Genomic DNA, 19,079 nt, shown 5'->3' with positions numbered 1-19,079 from the left:
CATACATACATACATACATACATACATACATGGTCTGCCCACAGGCAGGTCTTTCGCTGAAAACCCAGCATCTTCCAATCTTTCCTATTTTCTGCCTTCCTGTTAGTCACCGCATATGATCCATATATCTTAATGTCGTCTATCATTTGATATCTTCTACCCTGAACTCTTCTCCCATTCATCATTCCTTCCAGTGCATCCTTCAGTAGGCAGTTTCTTCTCAGCCAGTGATCCAACCAATTTCTTTTTCTCTTTCTGATCACTTTGAGCATGATTCTTTCTTCGCCCACTCTTTCCAACACAACTTCATTTCTTATTCTGTCTGTCCACTTCACATGCTCCATTCTTCTCCATATCTACATTTCAAATGCTTCTATTCGTTTCTCTTCATTTCGTCGTAATGTCCATGTTTCTGCGCCATAAAGGCCACACTCCACATAAAGCACTTCACTACTCTCTTCCTTAGTTCTTTTTTTAGAGGTCCGCGGAAGATGCTCCTTTTTCTATTAAAAGCTTCCTTTGTCATTGCTATCCTCCTTTTGACTTCCTGGCTGCAGCTCATGTTACTGCTTATAGTACACCCAAGTATTTGAAGCTTGCTCTACTGCCTCATTTAGAATTCGCAAGTTTACCTTCTTTATTTTTCTTGCGACAATCATGGTCTTCGTATTGTTTCCATTTATCTTCATCCCATACTGCTCACAGCTGTCATTTAGCTACTGTAGCATATTCCTTAGTGTCATCTCCTCTTCTGCTAACAACACCGTATCATCAGCAAATCGTATGCACTTTATTCTTCTTCTTGCTACTTGTACTCCTCCCATGTTCTGAAAGTCCTTCAAGTAGATGTTGAACAGGATAGATGATAAAGGGCATCCTTGTACTTCTATGCCGACTTTGACTCGTTTCATATACAGGTTTATGAACAGCCTCCACACTTACTTTCTTCAGGATGTCCATGAGTTCGTTCCAATCCACTATATCAAACGTATTTTCTAGGTCCACAAATACTATATACGCTTCTTTATTCTTCTCTAGGTATCTTTTGCTGATTTTTCTTAGTAGTCCAATTGCATCCCTTGTACCTTTTCCTTTTCAGAAGCCAAACTGTCCTTCCATCTTAGAATATAAATGTCGATTCAGTATTCGCAGGAGAATCTTCGCCGAGTGCGATATCAGGCTGATAGTCCTGAACTCCTTACATTTCTTGGCATTATTTTTCTTCGGTATTGGCAGCAACATCGTCTCCATAAAATCTTCAGGCCATTCGTCTTTCTCATATATTTCATTGCATAATGATAGAATTTCCTTCTGGTCTTCACCCAAGCATTTCACTAACTCCATGGGGATTTCATCAACTCCTGCTGCTTTCCCATTCCTCATTTACCTAAGTGCTAGTTCAACTTCTCTTAAAATAGAAAATCCTTTTTCGTCTTCTGATATGACTGCTTCGTCTTCTATGGCTAACTTACCTGTAAGATTCCCTGACTCATATGAGTCATTCCACGTCAAATCGCACAGCAGTAAAACACGACCTTTTCGTAAATGGTCGAATTTTTTTTCATGAATTCCAGACATCAAATAAGGAGACCTGTATTGTTTTATTTTCACAATTATTAAATTATTTGTATAGTTATAATTATTTGAAATTACGCAAATTATGTGCGCACTGTTACATAAACTCACTTGAAACTCTATGTCTACATATAATTGAGATTTGCGGTTTGGCGCATTTGAAATATTAAATGCAACACTTTTTATTACTTTAGGCCTATCACAAATAAATGTAAAATTTGGCCTAATTTTTTAATAATTTCATTTTCAAAGCAAAATTACTATATTAAATAGCCAAGTTAAAAATCTGAAAAAAAAAAAAAAAAAAAATAGACTTGTTCCCTGATGTATTATCTGTAAACATTTAGAAATGTGGGATCTGCACACATACATTTGTAACAGTTTATTTTCCGAAGGCATGCACGCGCTCGCGATTCCCAGCTAATGAACTGCTTGTGACCGTAGGCTAGAACACTGCCCGTGGAAAGTTTTACGAAATCCCCCATTGCATATAATAACTGATGTCGCCACACTACAAAACAAATGCATTCATTCATCAAATGATTAATACCTTAAGGAACAGTAAATATCTTATCTAAATTGATTTTATTATTGTCAGCTCAGCTAAGAAGGGGAGCTCTTCACAATTCTGTATGTTTATACTGTAATATAGCCAAGTGTTTAATGATAGCAAGGCTGGGTAAGGCAGTAAGCTTTATGGCAGTAAACAGATGGGAGGAGACAAAATATAGAAGAGAAAAATAATCAGTCAGGGTTTGAATTTCATGGAGTGACGTGACTTCTATACAACATGAGTGACGGTAAAGATTGCGTAATATATAACAAGCGTTTAGATCCATTTGACCTTCGTAATTATCCTTTAAAAAAGAAAAGTACACTAAGACGCGTAAATCGCGATTTATTGATAAAGCTCAATTTAAAGGAATCTTTGAATTTGCGAATATGTGATTCGTTCCGTAAAAATCTATCAACTTCTGGATAGATCAGGTGAAATTATATGTGAAGCTGGTAGTGCTTGTGATATTAATAAACATGAATCAAATGAAAGTGCGGACAGAGAAAATTATTATCCCAGTTCTTCTTCTAGCAGTTCTGTGGATACAATGCTAGAAATCAATAATATTGAGGAATTAAACAAGAGTTTGATGTCAATAGAATCTCCTATCAAGAAAAGAAAACTACAACAAAAACGATACCCCCATGAAAAGTTTCAAAAAGTAAAAGGCTCCCTAGTAAGTAAAGTTTTTCATGTAGAAGATGCATCGTCATCCCTTCAAAAGTCAGCCATATTTTATTTTTGACGGAATGCAAAGAAAATGTACAACCTGAAAATTACGTAATTATTGCAGACTTTACCGAAAATTATTCATTTGTAATACAAGATTCAGTACAAGGTTTGCATTGGAACAAATGCCAAGCCACAATACATCCTTTCGTAGTATATTTCAAAGAAGATACAGAAATTCGTCACAAAAGTATTGTTGTCATCTCAGAAAGCATGAAACATGACACCGATTCCTTTCACTTTTTTCAATCCGAAGCAATCAATATCTTAAAGCAAGAATTCAACGATATGAAAAAATCATCTACTTTTCCGATGGATCAAGTTCACAATACAAAAACAAAAAGAATTTTAAAAATAATTGCTTACATGAAGCAGAATATGGAATTAGCGCTGAATGACACTTCTTTGCAACATCACATGGTAAAGGTCCATCTGATGGCATTGGAGGAACTGTTAAAAGACTTGCCACAAGAGCCAGTCTATACAAGATCCTATAACAACACCAAAAAAAAACTGTTTGATTGGTCACAAAAAATATTTTTTAGTGTGTCATTTACATTTTGTCCATTGAATAAGCACAAAAATCACACTGAAAATTTGCAGGCCAGATACCACAATCTAAAACCAATAACTGGTACATTAAAATTACATTCTTTCATTCCATCGTCAAAAACTGAAGATTTAGTAAAACAATTTTCTTTCGAGAAAGAAGATAGGCGAATGAAAATTTAAAGTGTAGTGTGAATGCAAACAAACTTTTAAAAAGCATAATGTACAAATATTTGAAAATATCACAATAAGTAAATTAGCAGTGTTTCCTCAAGTGACTTGATCCGTACTGGGTGTAACGTTGCAATGTTCACTCGATCATCCAGCGCCGATAAACCTCCCAGCGTGCTTCAACGCTTTCCGTCCACTGCTGCTGCACTGACCGCTACACATTGTTTCGTAAGTAATTAAATTTCCATTAAACTATTGGAGATCCCATTGTGATTTTTTCCGGAATTATTAAGAATACTTCAATGCACCTAGTAGGCATTTTTTTTTTTTTTTTAGATTTGTAATACGGCTATTTCACATCGATATCTAACTTTTAAAAATTGAATCATAAAAAAATATTTGTAATAATTATATTAAAATTAGTTAGTAAATATTTAACAAAAGACAGTACTTTAAGCTTCTAAATGCATTTTTTTTTTTTTTTTTTTTTAATTTTAACATCAATATCCTCAGAAATGTGACACTTTAAATGTTGCGTTGTGCGACATTTTTAACGAATTTTAACATGCAATATTTTAAAAACATGTGGACTTAGGAGGAAATAAAAATACACTTGTTTGTTTATTAGACCCATAGAGTTGGTAAAAAAAAATATAAACGCAATCAGAAATATGAAGGTCAAAATTTGTATAATTTTGTGCAATTTGACGTGGAATGACTCATATAACTCATATATATTTGGTCCATGTGTTCATTGTCTGCTATTTCATTTCCTATTTCGTCTTCTATCAACCACATGGATTTTCTGTTCTTATTTGTCTTATTTAACTTCGTGGTACATTAAATTGTATCTTCCTTTTCTCTCTAGATCCTCTATTTTTGTACATTTTTCTTTCATCCAGTCTTCGTTGGCCTTATCAGTTTCTATTTTTAGTTCGTTGTTTAGTTTCCTGCAGTTTCTTCTACCTTCTTCTGTGTTGATGTTTTTTCATTTTCTTCTTTCCTCCATCTTCTCCAACATTTTCCCTGTGACCCAAAGTTTCTCTGTTCTTACTCTTTCTCTGTATCTTATTGTTTCTTCTGCTATTATCTGTACACAGCTCTTTAGATGAGTCCAGTAGTCATTACTATTCTAAGGTGTGGATTCCAATGTAGTGGCTTTCTCTTGAAAATTTTCTTGAAATTTTCTTCTTTCCTCTTCGTTTTTCAGTTTTCCATGTCAAATTTCTTTGTCATCTGTCTTCCTCTTATTTTCTTCAGACGAATATCTAATTTTCCTACCAAATTCCAACGCAAAATTAATTCAGGATATGTAAAAATTAAATTTTGAATTTCACTAAATTTATACTAGCAAGAGGTGTACATACCCCATTGATGGTGAAGTTAACGCACGTATTGCTAAACAGGGAGCACTGCTACGGTATGCTATAGAACTTCGTCACCCTTAAACTGAGGACTGACGACCTGGAAACATAATCTTTATGCAAAATGGCGCACCACCCTACATCTACACCCCTACACAGATCTTTGCCATCTTGTTACCAATAGCTGCTTCGAACAATATGGCTTCCACATTCTTCAAATCTTAATCCAGCTGACTTTTGTTTGTCGGGTTACCTTAATGAACGAGTTTTCGTGATATAGCAACTGAATGAAAAAGAATAGTGCGCAACGTGCATTGATTGTATTAGAAAACAGTTGAGTCATTGAAGCACAGTGATATCTTACTACTCTGCTAGATGGATGAGTGACCTTTTCTGTAATGGTTCTCAGCGAAGCCGCTAATATTTCCATGTTGCACTGCAAAAAGTATATCATCATGTAACAATATGTACAACCGATAATGATGTCTGAAAGATGCTATCTTGCAAGAAATTGGGAATTTTCCAAGACATTGTGTACTGTACAAAATGCTGTGTGTGGTGTTTGTTGAACAAGAGAACAGCGGACATATTCTCAGTGTACTGTACGAGCCAAACGCCATTGTTTGCCCAACACAGTGATGTATTTGCTTTTTGCTTTCTTTGTCTCAAATATTATAATACATTTGAATCTCCACACAACAAAAACTGATATAACGATAAACCCTGTTGCAGTGATAATCAGTCCTAGCATAGTCCCTATATTTAAAGTATGTCTTATCCATAATTAAAATGGTGGTTACAATTTTGGAATGATAAAAACACCATACTAATTATTTTAATTTACTTGGTTTTCATATTCAGTACTATTCTATTTTTTACTAGGTATCACACCATTAAAGATATTTTTCCCTTATTTCGTTTACCCCTTTCATATTTCTGTTGACTGATCTTGGCATTCTGTGCAAGGAATATGTTACAGTAGAACTCTAACTGCTTCAAGGGTGCCTGACTCAACAAGATTTGCTGTCACACTCGAGTGTTGTTTGTTAATGACGGCAGATGTAACACAAAAACAGATCAGTTTAGAGAATAAATTAACTGCATTTAGTTTTTTAGAGAGGGGACTGAAACAGACTGAATTTTCTAAGAAGTATGGGTTTGCAACATTCATAAAGAAACACAATGAAATAGAGGACAATGTTGCAAGGATATGTAAGCGTCTAAAAACTGTGGCAGCTATGTTGAAGTGGTTTAATGCCATGAGGTATAATAGGCTCTTTTCCGTGTCAAAAAGTGCTTAATTTTGCCAGTATATAGTCCAGATGGCATCTTTAAGACAATAATAATAATGAAATTGTGAGTAAATGTTATGTAAGGTTTTATATTCATTTCTACCATATTCTCTTTCAGAACATAAATTCGTGCAACATTTCATAACCCCTCAATACAACAATAATTGTGATATAATAATAAAATGTTTCTAGTCTACTAGGTTCAACTGCATTTATAATGCTTTACAGTTTCAAGTGACTTTTAAATGACCTTATAACAATTTTAGTACCGATTGTATTGTATTGATTTATATTCCATGGTATTCATACATTGCTTCACAGCTAGAGTGTTGAACCTGTAAAAAAAAAAATTAATAGTACTACAAAGTCTTAATTATAGTCACAGTCTAGTTGAAATATATACAGAAGAGTTTTACATTATACTAGTACAATGCAAGGAGTTAGTATAAATACTTAATACAGGACAGAAATATTCATGCAGTGTTGTTGAATATCATAAATTCACCTACAGAATAGAAGGTGTGAGAAATTAGGTACTTCTTTAATTTGGCTCTAAATAATCTTATGTTTTGAATTTGATTTTGTATATCCATAGAGAGGCTATTAAAAATTGTTCTGCCATATAACACACTCCTTTTTGATAACATGTTAGATTTGCTGACGGAGTATGAAAGTCATTTTTTGACGAGTATTTATTTATTCTATGAACTTTTGAATTAGTTACAAAGTTTTCACGATTACATACGTGGAAGTTTATTAATGAAAACATATATTGACAAACCATGGGCATTATTTGTACTTTTTTTGCAAATGGTCCTACACGATTCCCTAGATTTGACACTTACTATGTATTATTCCAATTTCTCTTTTTCGTAGTAGGAATATACTATTGCTACCTGTAGAATTTCCCCAGAATATTATTCCAAAACTCATTACCGAGTGGAAGTTTGCAAAATATATTGTTTTTAAGGTTATTGATATTTACTACCCTTTGCATAGATATAATAGCAAAACTTGCTGAATTTAGTTTGAGAGTAATTTCTTTAATATAATATTTCGAATTTAACATATTACCGATAAGAATAAAGAAAAAAGTAATTTCTTTCAAATCCAGTTTAACAATTTCCTGCCTGATTTTTAGTATTATATAGAATAAACTATTTAAACAGTATATTTCACATCAAATTAAGAATAATTACTTATTTTAAAAAAATTGTTCACTCTTGGTTGTGATTTTCATTGACCTAGGACATAGAGGACTCACTCTGTGGTTATTGATTATTAGTTCTAAACCTCGCTTGTTATGCGTGGGCAAATTTCACAGAAGCAGTTAGTATTACAATGTCTGGTTGACAGTTATTTTCGTTGTTTGAAAAGAAAGGAATATACTTAGAACAACATGTTATAATGCTTACACCAATTGTTGTGAATAAAAATATTGAACATCATTACAATCTACAAATAATTTTAAATGAAATTGTACCTAATAGACGTAATGTAATTAAACAGTACAATTTGCAAGTGAAGTCAGATATTTTCCTTTTTGGGATATAAACAAAAAAAAAAAATGATAATAATAATTTGACACTTAATTACTTACTTACTTACTTACAAATGGCTTTTAAGGAACCCGAAGGTTCATTGCCGCCCTCACATAAGCCCGCCAGTGGTCCCTATACTGTGCAAGATTAATCCAGTCTCTATCATCATACCCCACTTCCCTCAAATCCATTTTAATATTATCCTCCCATCTACGTCTCGGCCTCCCTAAAGGTCTTTTTTCCTCCGGTCTCCCAACTAACACTCTATATGCATTTCTGGATTCGCCCATACGTGCTACATGCCCTGCCCATCTCGAACATCTGGATTTAATGTTCCTAATTATGTCAGGTGAACAATACAGTGCGTGCAGTTCTGTGTTGTGTAACTTTCTCCATTCTCCTGTAACTTCATCCCTCTTAGCCCCAAATATTTTCCTAACCACCTTATTCTCAAACACCCTTAACCTATGTTCCTCTCTCAGAGTGAGAGTCCAAGTTTCACAGCCATACAGAAGAACCGGTAATATAACTGTTTTATAAATTCTAACTTTCAGATTTTTGGACAGCAGACTGGATGATAAGAGCTTCTCAACCGAATAATAACATGCATTTCCCATATTTATTCTGCGTTTAATTTCCTCCCGAGTGTCATTTATATTTGTTACTGTTGCTCCAAGATATTTGAATTTTTCCACCTCTTCAGAAGATAAATTTCCAATTTTTATATTTCCATTTCGTACAATATTCCCATCACGAGACATAATCATATATTTTGTCTTTTCGGGATTCACTTCCAAACCTATCTCTTTACTTGCTTCAAGTAAAATTCCCGTGTTTTCCCTAATCGTTTGTGGATTTTCTCCTAACATATTCACGTCATCCGCATAGACAAGAAGCTGATGTAACCCGTTCAATTCCAAGCTCTCTCTGTTATCCTGGACTTTCCTAATGGCATACTCTAGAGCAAAGTTAAAAAGTAAAGGTGATAGTGCATCTCCCTGCTTTAGCCCGCAGTGAATTGGAAAAGCATCAGATAGAAACTGACCTATACGGACTCTGCTGTATGTTTCACTGAGACACATTTTAATTAATCGAACTAGTTTCTTGGGAATACCAAATTCAATAAGAATATCATATAATACTTCCCTCTTAACCGAGTCATATGCCTTTTTGAAATCTATGAATAACTGATGCACTGTACCCTTATGCTCCCATTTTTTCTCCATTATCTGTTGAATACAAAAAATCTGATCAATAGTCGATCTATTACACCGAAAACCGCACTGATGATCCCCAATAATTTCATCTACGTACGGAGTTAATCTCTTCAAAAGAATATTGGACAAAATTTTGTACGACATCAACAAAAGTGATATTCCTCGAAAGTTACCACAGTTGGTTTTGTCCCCCTTTTTAAAAATAGGTACAATTATGGACTCCTTCCATTGTTCTGGTAGAATTTCCTTTTCCCAAATAGCAAGCACAAGCTTATAAATTTCGCTATATAATGCACTTCCACCCTCTTGTATTAATTCTGCTGGAATTTGATCGATACCTGGAGACTTGTACTTTTTCAGATTTTCTATCGCAATTTCGACTTCTGAAAGCGTGGGTTCGGGTATAAATGGCTCAGCAGTTTGTATTTCAATTTCGTCCTGATCATTTCTATTTGGCCTATGTACATTTAGTAGTTGCGCAAAATAGTTTTTCCATCTGTTTAGGATTGATGGAGAGTCTGCATGCAAGTCACCATTCTCATCCTTGATCACGTTTACCCTTGGCCATATATTGTGGGTCCCTATCACCATGGCATGGCGCGTCCTCAGGTTGCAGATAGAGGAGATGGCCTCCAGATATGGAGGGTAGCTGCAAATATATTGAATAAGCAGTCGTGGACAGCCGATAAGGGGTGGTCCTCCAGCTTGGGGGTTGGGCGAAGGGCTAACAACCCATCACCGTAAAAAAACAGCTTGTTACCAATCTCTACAATAAGCCTCGGAATAGGACTGATTCTCTGGCACGACCACAGCAAAGGAATAAGGTTTTGAGATTTGGCACTTGGACCGTAACTAGTCTTTACAGAACAGGAGGGGTAACATTAGTAGCAAAAGAACTAGCTAGATATAGAATAGACTTCTTGGGAGTACAAGAGGTTAGATTAGATGGGAATGGCATATCACAAATAGGAGATTACTTGTTGTATTATGGGGAAGGAAACAATAATCACCAATTAGGAACAGGATTCTTTGTTCATAAAAGAATAAAATCAGCAGTAAAAAAGGTGGAATTTATCAGTGACAGGTTATCATATTTAGTACTTAAGGGTAGATGGTGCGACATCATAGTTATAAATGCTCACGCCCCTACAGAAGAGAAAGACGACCATATAAAGGATAGCTTCTATGAGGAATTGGAACATACTTTTGATCAGTTCCTTGGATATCACATGAAAATTTTACTGGGGGATTTCAATGCTAAAGTAGGACAGGAGGATATTTTTAGACCAACTATTGGAAAAGAGAGCCTACACGCAATTAGTAGTGACAATGGAGTTAGATTAGTCAACTTTGCCACATCGAAAAATTTAATTGTCAAAAGTACAACATTCCCCCATAAGGATATACATAAATATACTTGGACTTCTCCAGATGGATTGACACACAACCAAATAGATCACATCTTGATAGATAAACGGAGACATACTAGTATAGTAAATATTCGAACTTTCAGGGGTGCAGACTGTAATTCTGACCATTATTTGGTGATTGGAGAATTAAGAGAAAGATTATCAGTAGCCAAGCGAGTAGAGCAACAAGTTAATATTACTGAATTCAATATTTTGAAATTAAAGGACGAGGAAGCTAAGCAAAATTATCAGGTCGAAATTTCGAATAGGTTTGCCACTTTAGAAAGTTCCGACGAAGTTGAGAAAGAATTAGATGTTAATAGCGTGTGGGAAAATATCAGAGATAGTATCAAAATTGCAGCTGAGCAGAGCATAGGTTATTATGAAACTAAGAAAAAGAAACCGTGGTTTGATGAAGATTGTTGCAAGGTAGTAGAAAGAAGGAAACAGGCAAAATTGAAATTCTTACAGGATCCAGTTGAGGAGAAGAGAGATAATTATTTCAATGAAAGATGGGAAGCAAGTCGTACACTTAGGAATAAAAAGAGAGGTTACTTGAAGGAAAAACTGAATGAGGTAGAAACAAATAGTAAGAATAAAAACATTCGAGATTTATATAAGGGTATAAAGGAATAATTTGACACAGTTATTTAAAATAGCAGTTCTATTAGTATGTATATAGTATGTTTTGTTTACATGACACTGGTTATTTATTTATTAACTTATTCATTCATTCATTCATTCATTCATTCATTCATTCATTCATTCATTTATAGTCCATTGCACTTGTTTAAACTGAATGTGTAATTTTGTAAATATCTTTTATTTTGAACCCGAGATAGATATTTGTCTTCCTCCAGAAAGATAAATTGTGAATTTATTGTTATTTTCTTTTCCACAGGCTCTCCATGTTCCATTGTCAATGAAATATAGTTGTCCATCTCCTGGCACATGGAAATTGGCTGTGACAAGCCTGTTGACTGTATTACTCACTGGTCTACCTCTTGCTCGTAAACATCCTCAGCAGTTTCAACAGATGTGGTCCCAACTAGCAGAAACACTTGATCAGTTTCTTTTTCCTACTAGGTAAGTTGTAGTTACCGTAATTGTTTGATATTATTTCTAAGAGATAATAAAAAGTACTGAAATTTCACCTTATTCACAACAGATTAGTGGAATTAATTTTTTGGCAAATGTGCAATGTCTCGGCAGAAGTTGTCATTCTCCCCACATAAATCAGTCCTATACCACAACAAGAAGAAACAAACTAATGACCAGGTGCAGACATCACTAGAAATTCACTTGCTAAATTGAAGACAGTCTATGATAACATGAAAGGAAGATAAAGGTGATGAAAAAGTACAACCATATAAGACAGGATCCAAAAGTTTGGAGATAATGGGATCATCTATAATGCCGTTAAAAATCCCTATGATTCTGATGCTATATATCAATATGACGTTTTGAATCAGAATGATGCAGCATCCCAGTGATGCTAATAGTCCCTCATCAAAGGCACCAATGCCTGTGATTAATGCTTCTGAGACAGGACCAGCAGTTACATCAGTAGCACAGAGATGGTATCACTGCCACATGTCTCGAAAACCCGAATCACCACAAAACGAAATGCATGACATCTGCAAGAAAAGAATCCACAGATTGGAAACTCAATTTCAATCCTACATCTTAAGGAAATGCGGATAAATAATTTTAAAAAATTGTGATGTTAAATGGAATGTGAAGTTGGAAGATAAAAAATTGTACTGTATTTTCATGCTATAATTCCTATTGCTGCTGTTATTGTTATTATTATTATTATTATTATTATTATTATTATTATTATTATTATTATTATGCTGTTATTGTTGTTAGTCTTAAACATATAACATTTGTTTTCATATAGTAAATTTTAGTTAATCTGATTCATAAAATACACCAAATTATAGTTATTTAAAAAGTAAATTTAATAAAGTTACCTTAATAAAAATCGGAATATGTTTGATGAGACTTTCTTGTGTTAAATTCTAACGTACCTTGTTTACATGTTTCGACCTATTTATGGGTCATCCTCAGAATAGGTCGAAACATGTAAACAAGGTACGTTAGAATTTAACACAAGAAAGTCTCATCCTACATATTCCGAAGTGATACAGTGTTAAAAGTTGTGTAATCAAGATGTATTAATAAAAATGTTGATGAATTACTCTGCCTTGTAGACCATCAGGGGAGGACAGGTTCATCATTTGCAATATCATGTCCTCTCACTTCACGAAACTCCTCCAACAACCTCATCATTTCTGAATCTTCAAAGCTAGTGCTTCTTGCGATGTTGTGCAACACTGCAGTAGCTGTTGTTGTTGACAACTTCTGCAGGCCACATCTTAATCCTACTGAAAATATGGAAAACCTATTTTCCCAGAGCCCATATTGCCTCTCAACAGTTTTTCTTGTTTTTATGTGTGATCCCATTTTCAAATTTTGCTCTACGACTGCAAAATATGTTACTTTCATGCCATCATGCTACAGTATCTCTTATTAACAAGTTACGGTCACAGAGGGTTTGGCAACTGCCAGATATACGACTTTCTGTTGCCATAATGTTCTGCATTGTCTCCTCTGGGAGACTGAATTCTGATGTGAGTACAGTCTGTTGTTCTCAAAACACCTGGAAATCCACATTTGATGGAATCCATCCATTGCAGAATGTAGTTCTGTCCTTGAAGGGAATTAAATACAGCATGGGCGAAAAGATGCATCATTAATGCATAGTACTGTGGTACCACCAATCTGTAGCTTATGATTTTACTTTAACTTTACAGCAGTTTACCTTTAATTCCAGATATTCCTCTCCTCCCATTGTCCTCCTTCCAAACCCCTCTTCACCATGGCTGTGCTTATTCCGTCATACTAAGTCTTCCCATCTGATGACAGGTTTGGGCCGTCTCTCCTCCAACATTCACTGCACATGTCCATAGCATTGTAGTACTCTATCAAATACAGTTTCCACATTGTTAATGAGATGGGATTATTTTGATTAGTAGGAAATTCCAGTCTTTCATTCATTTCATTCACTAACCATCACACAGTTTCTTTGGACGGACGAAATCTTTCCTCGAATTTCCTATCCTCGTATTCTTGAAAAGGATCTCTTTCCACAATAACACCAATTTCACGTTGGTCTCTGTTTAAATAATTCAGGTACAGTTACCCTTAAAAGGAATGAGACGACTCTTGGTCGTCGGAAGTTAAAGTTCTACAGCGCGGTTCACTCGATATCGACGTAATGATACATAACATGAGAAATACAGCAAGAATTGTGACGAGGTCCACAACAAGGACAAGGACCAAAATAAGAATCACGAAGAAGACAGCCATTTAAGGCCACGATTTCACAACATAGCTAGGGTCACAAGCTATCATTGCTTCTATGTACCGAATGGCAAATGCCTGCTATGGGATCTACATTCTAGACTGCTGTTGTCATTGTCTTGTTTCGGTAGCTCATATAGTAGCGTGTCGGTTCCACTGCTTAACCGAAACGTCTCGTGTTCGATCCCAGGTGAAACTTTTTTTTATTGAGGTGTAATTAATTTCTTCAGAGTTCCTAGACTATCTAATTTGTCGAAAAATATGAATAATTTATGCCCAATTTCTGGGTCTTACAAGTGGGCTGAACCTTGTCAAAAAAATAAATCTTACTTGAAAGTTAAGAGTATTTTTCCTCAAACAAAAATCACAAGAAACAAAAAGAGACCTGTCACCTTAAAATCTTGTCCACATGCCATCAGCTTCTATTACAGCTCTAAGTCAGTCCGGCATGGATGTCACGAGATTGTGGAATAAATTCTAATCCCCGGCGAGATCTTTCCAGGTTTCAACAACTTGATTCCACAATTCGTCTCGATTTCGAGGGCGTCGGTGGGCATAGGTGGCTATCCTTCTCTTTTTCAACTCCGCCCATAAATTTTTGATGACATTCAAATCAGATGACTTCGGAGGCCAATTAATGATTTCGACCTCGGGTCTACTTTGAAACCATCTTTGAATGCTTGCGGCATAGTACACGGGATGGTTATCCTGTTGGAACGGCAATGTTCCTTCGGGAAAACGTTCTAGGGGTGGAAGGAATATACGAGTATTTTCCAGAATGTGCTTGTAAGTTCCCGTATTAAATCGGCCATCGATGCGTTCTATAACGCCAGGTCCATCATAAGACATCCACCCCAACACGATATCACAATACAGTCACGAAGCTTGAGTTTTGAGGGTGCTAGAAACAATAGACTGTGACGGTACTATTTTGCATTGCCTGTAATGAGGCGATATTAGCGATCCCAGTGGTGAGTAACAATCTAATGTTTGCATATTTACTACGTATTGAGCTTCGCGACTGTATATACTAGACTATGACAATATGCTAAAGCGCCCTGATCTTTCACGTCGCTGCACATAGCGCTGATCATGTGGGAGACCATCCTCACGATAGACACGGACAGGACTTTCGTAATCACTCGAGATGGTTGTTTCGTCGGAGAAAATTACATTTCTCCAATCAAAATCCACTCGATTAATAACGAAGGCAAGACGGTCTACAGCTTGTGCTTCCCCCAATATTTCCATTTGCGCAGCCCTCCGGCTCCTAATACCGCGGTTCCTCAACCTGGTGATCACAGTCTGTGAAGAACTGGGAAAGTAAGACGCTGCTCTTATTCCGTTAGCAGTCCGAAAGGGGTCCTGTCGAACTTCCTCGAATAAGAGAGCATCCTCTTCCAATGAATAAATCCGGGGACACCCAGGAATAGGGCGATTTTCGACCTCCCCTGAATTTTGGTAACGATGAACCCACCTCTCGGCTGTACTTCCAGAAACACCGACCAAACGGCTAGAAGATATAGCCCCATATCCAGCCTCAACTAAAGCTATAACTCGCTGTCTCATGTCACGTCGGTTCGCCATTAAGATGAGAAATGAGGGATGATGATAATACTTTAGTGTAGACAATGACTATTTAACGTGATATAGAATTATTGACATAAGGGTCATCTTGCACAGTAAGAGTTAATAAATCAACTCTAACTTAAATATTTAAATAATAGGATGTAACAGGAAGTCCAGTTGTTGCGAAGCTAATCAAATTGAATCTAATTACATTAAGTATACAAACCCCAAGTTATGACACCACATTGCTACAGCTAAATTGTAGGTTATTAATATAAGCATTGAATAGGTCCGTGCTTATGTATTGGACGACAAAACCAAACATCGAAAAGTTCGAATCTTGCCGAGGAATGTAACTTCTTGCTTTTTATAATGTAAATCAGACTTCTAACTACAATCACTCATATTTCTTAATATTTATTCATATTTATAGCCAACATTGAATTTGTAAAGAAAAGACTTTAGAAATCTCATATGGAATTTGTGATCTGTAGTGACATAGACATAGATTATCTCTCGGAACTTTTCCGCAAAAGTAAATTAAATTCACTCCTTGGAACTGAAAATCATAGTCGTAGACTCATTTCCCCACCAGCATACAAGCTGAAGTAGCACAGCCATTGATAAAAGTTTTGTACACTGAATTAGACTGAATTCCTATTCGGCAGCACCTATAATAAATGGCTTGTATGAACATTATAAACAAATTCTGTTTCCAATGTTACTGAACAGTTTCAAAATATTAATTTAAAAACTAAAAAAGGGTCGTAAATGCTGTATCTAGTGATTATTTACATTTATGTCTACAAAATGAATCTTGGAAAAACGTATATGTTTCTGGTACTACTGATATTAAGAGTAAATGTATTGTATTTTTCACTTCAGTGGATGTTCTCCATTCAATGTAGTGAAAAAATTCAGAAGTAAAATCATGTAGATAATGCAGGAACTTACGAATCTCGTGTATTAAAAAGAAGAATCTATATGTAATGAGCTGCAATGTAACTATCCTCAAATTCTTAAATACTACAAGAAGAACAGTGTAATTTATCAAAATTTATGAAAGAGGGAAACAGAACACATTTGAATAGAAAAGCACAAAATCCAGATAATGCAATTAAAGCTATTCGGAATATTATTAAAGTTAAACTTGTAGATATCCTAAGAAAGAAAATATTTTTTCATTAAAATTAGTGATTATAAAGCAGAGAATCCCAAATCTATTGCAAATTCTTTTAACGTCTAATAGTATATAGTACAGAAATATTATAGACAACTTAAAAATTCAAGATTTTGCAAAAGATATTGCAATTAGTTACTTAACACATGCATTTAATAGTTAGCATTAATATATGTAATTAATAACTGCAACAGTGCTTATACATTCAATCATAATATGAATTAAATTGAATGCACATTAAATTAAACACGTAGATAAAATAGTTAAAATCAACTGAAGGGGTGAGAATGAAATAATCCAAAGCCACACTTTTAACAAAAATTGTTTTGTGCGAGTGCATTTATTACACATATGGGAAAGCTACTAATAAAATATTGTAATAATTACTCAACAAATGACATGGCCTAAGGACTCTAAACCTTTGTAATCGTTTGTCTGTATGGCTTAGGAATATATTTTTAATTTCATTTTAATTGTTAGTTTTTAATATATATATATATATATATATATATATATATATATATATATGTGTGTGTGTATGTGTGTGTGTGTGTGTTTGAGTGTGCATTTACATTGTATGTGTGTGTGTATAAATGCATTCATTAGATTAACGTTTATAATATTATAACTTGTAATTTTGTAATTTCTGTGATCATTAACACTTAATCTGAGGACTTTGTAAAACTCTATTTCAACATTATTTAGAAAAAAAAATCGTTGTTATAGACTAAGAATCGAACTCGCTCTCTTCTGCACAACACGCAGAGATCTTAGCGTCTGAGCTATTGCAACGACACGAAAGCTTTACTTTCTGTGCGGAGTGTCGATCTAGTCATGAAGGTCCATTGTGGATTTAACTACACGAATTAAGTATATATTTGTCTCTTATTTACGTAATATTATCATATTTTTTGCAGTTTTTTAAGTGAATTCCGGAACGATGCTAGTAACAAACCAAATAGCCTGAATTTAAGTAACTCAATATTCGTTATCTTGTGTATCAGTGCTCTGGTCTGTGATCATGCGCAGTGTTTTACATCTGAGACTTAGGAATATTCAATCGTCTCATTCCTTTTCAGGGAAACTGTACATCACTTCATCTTCTGTTCCGTCAAGAACATCGAATCATACTATCATTTTGTTGGAACTTGATGCTGATAAATACCACATAATCACTCAATCACGAGCGGTTAACTTTTACCTGGGAAAATTACCACGTTTAACTTTGATTGTGATTGATGCACTGGATAATGGGGTTGAACAGAGTGAAATGCGAACTTAACTGCGATAACATTTTGATTAAGAAAGATGCACTTGGCCATTAACCTTATTTATATCCTAATACCCATTCATAAGATACTGTAAATGCCCTCCATCATGTACAATGCACAATTGCAATCTTCTGAACAAATTTCCATTCACACATAGAAGATGTTCAGCTGTAATATTTCTAATTTCTATCATAATATTTTTTTGCAGATCAGTAACGTTCGTGGATTATTTGTATACACTTCAGATTAATGGCAGGGAGTAGGATCAGGTGACCTCACCGGCCAAACATTGTTTCTGATAATTCTTTCCCCAAAGACCCTTTCCAATAAAATTTTTGTAAAGATCTACCCGGTGGGTACTGAGTCATGCTGAAGCCAGGTGATTTTTTTGTTCATTCAATTGCTGAATGAATCTAGGTAATAAAATTTGAGTTGTGTAGAAATCACTGGTAATAGTTTGGTGGAAGAATACAGGCCCAATAAAGACACTCACTTTTTGTTGATGAAGAGGAAGTTCATGAATTAAACACGGATTATTCTTATCTAGAACTGATCACTGAAGCAAAATAAGATTCATTACAAAAGAATATTAAATGTGGGTTTATTTTGCAGTCATACACAGACTGGAAGAACCAGTTACAAAACTTTACTCTTGAGGTGGGATCATACCAGCTGACTGCCTACCCACTGGCAATAGTAAATATAGTCATTCCAGTTACCTTTTTGTTTATTGGCACAATTACTTCATCAAGAATGAGAATGGTGACTTGCTTGGAGACTCATTCAATCCTGAACAGATGAAAGAACTATTTTGGGCAAGTATTAAATGTACATAGGCCAAATAGAAATGATCGGGACGAAATTCAAATTCAAACTGCTGAGCCATTTATACCCGAACCCACACTTTCTGAAGTCGAAATTGCAATAGAAAATCAAAAAGTACAAGTCTCCAGGTATCAATCAAATTCCAGCAGAATTAATACAAGAGTGTGAAAGCGTATTATCAAGCGAAATTTATAAGCTTGTACTTGCTATTTGGAAAAAGGAAATTGTACCAGAACAATGGAAGGAGTCCATAATTGTACCTATTTTTAAAAAGGGGGACAATGCTAACTGTGGTAACTTTGGAGGAATATCACTTTTGTTGATGTCGTACAAAACTTTGTCCAATATTTTTTTGAGGAGATTAACTCCTTATGTAGATGAAATTATTGGCGATCATCAGTGAGGTTTTAGGCGTAACAATCGACTATTGATCAGATTTTGTATATTCGACAGATATTGGAG

At 35.0% G+C, this 19,079-nt stretch overlaps 1 protein-coding gene across 17 annotated transcripts in view; it reads left to right on the top strand.

The window, feature by feature from the left end:
- The window catches only part of mon2 (Mon2 homolog, regulator of endosome-to-Golgi trafficking), a 272,572-nt gene that overhangs the window by 168,838 nt on the left and 84,655 nt on the right, over positions 1-19,079 (top strand). For 16 of the 17 annotated variants that reach the window (XR_011334650.1, XR_011334648.1, XR_011334647.1 and 13 more), the window contains one exon: positions 11,305-11,489. Coding sequence is in view for 9 of the 17 variants with exons in the window: in XM_069838580.1 (XP_069694681.1) it covers positions 11,305-11,489 (185 nt within the window). In the remaining 8 variants the exon portion in view is untranslated. Of the gene's footprint in view, positions 1-11,304; positions 11,490-11,571; positions 12,170-19,079 lie in introns of those variants that run through there. The other variant, XM_069838587.1, reaches the window with a different exon arrangement.

This window comes from Periplaneta americana, chromosome 10 (assembly GCF_040183065.1).
Source record: "Periplaneta americana isolate PAMFEO1 chromosome 10, P.americana_PAMFEO1_priV1, whole genome shotgun sequence".
NCBI lineage: Eukaryota > Metazoa > Arthropoda > Insecta > Blattodea > Blattidae > Periplaneta > Periplaneta americana.
This window is presented reverse-complemented; position numbering and strand designations above follow the sequence as displayed.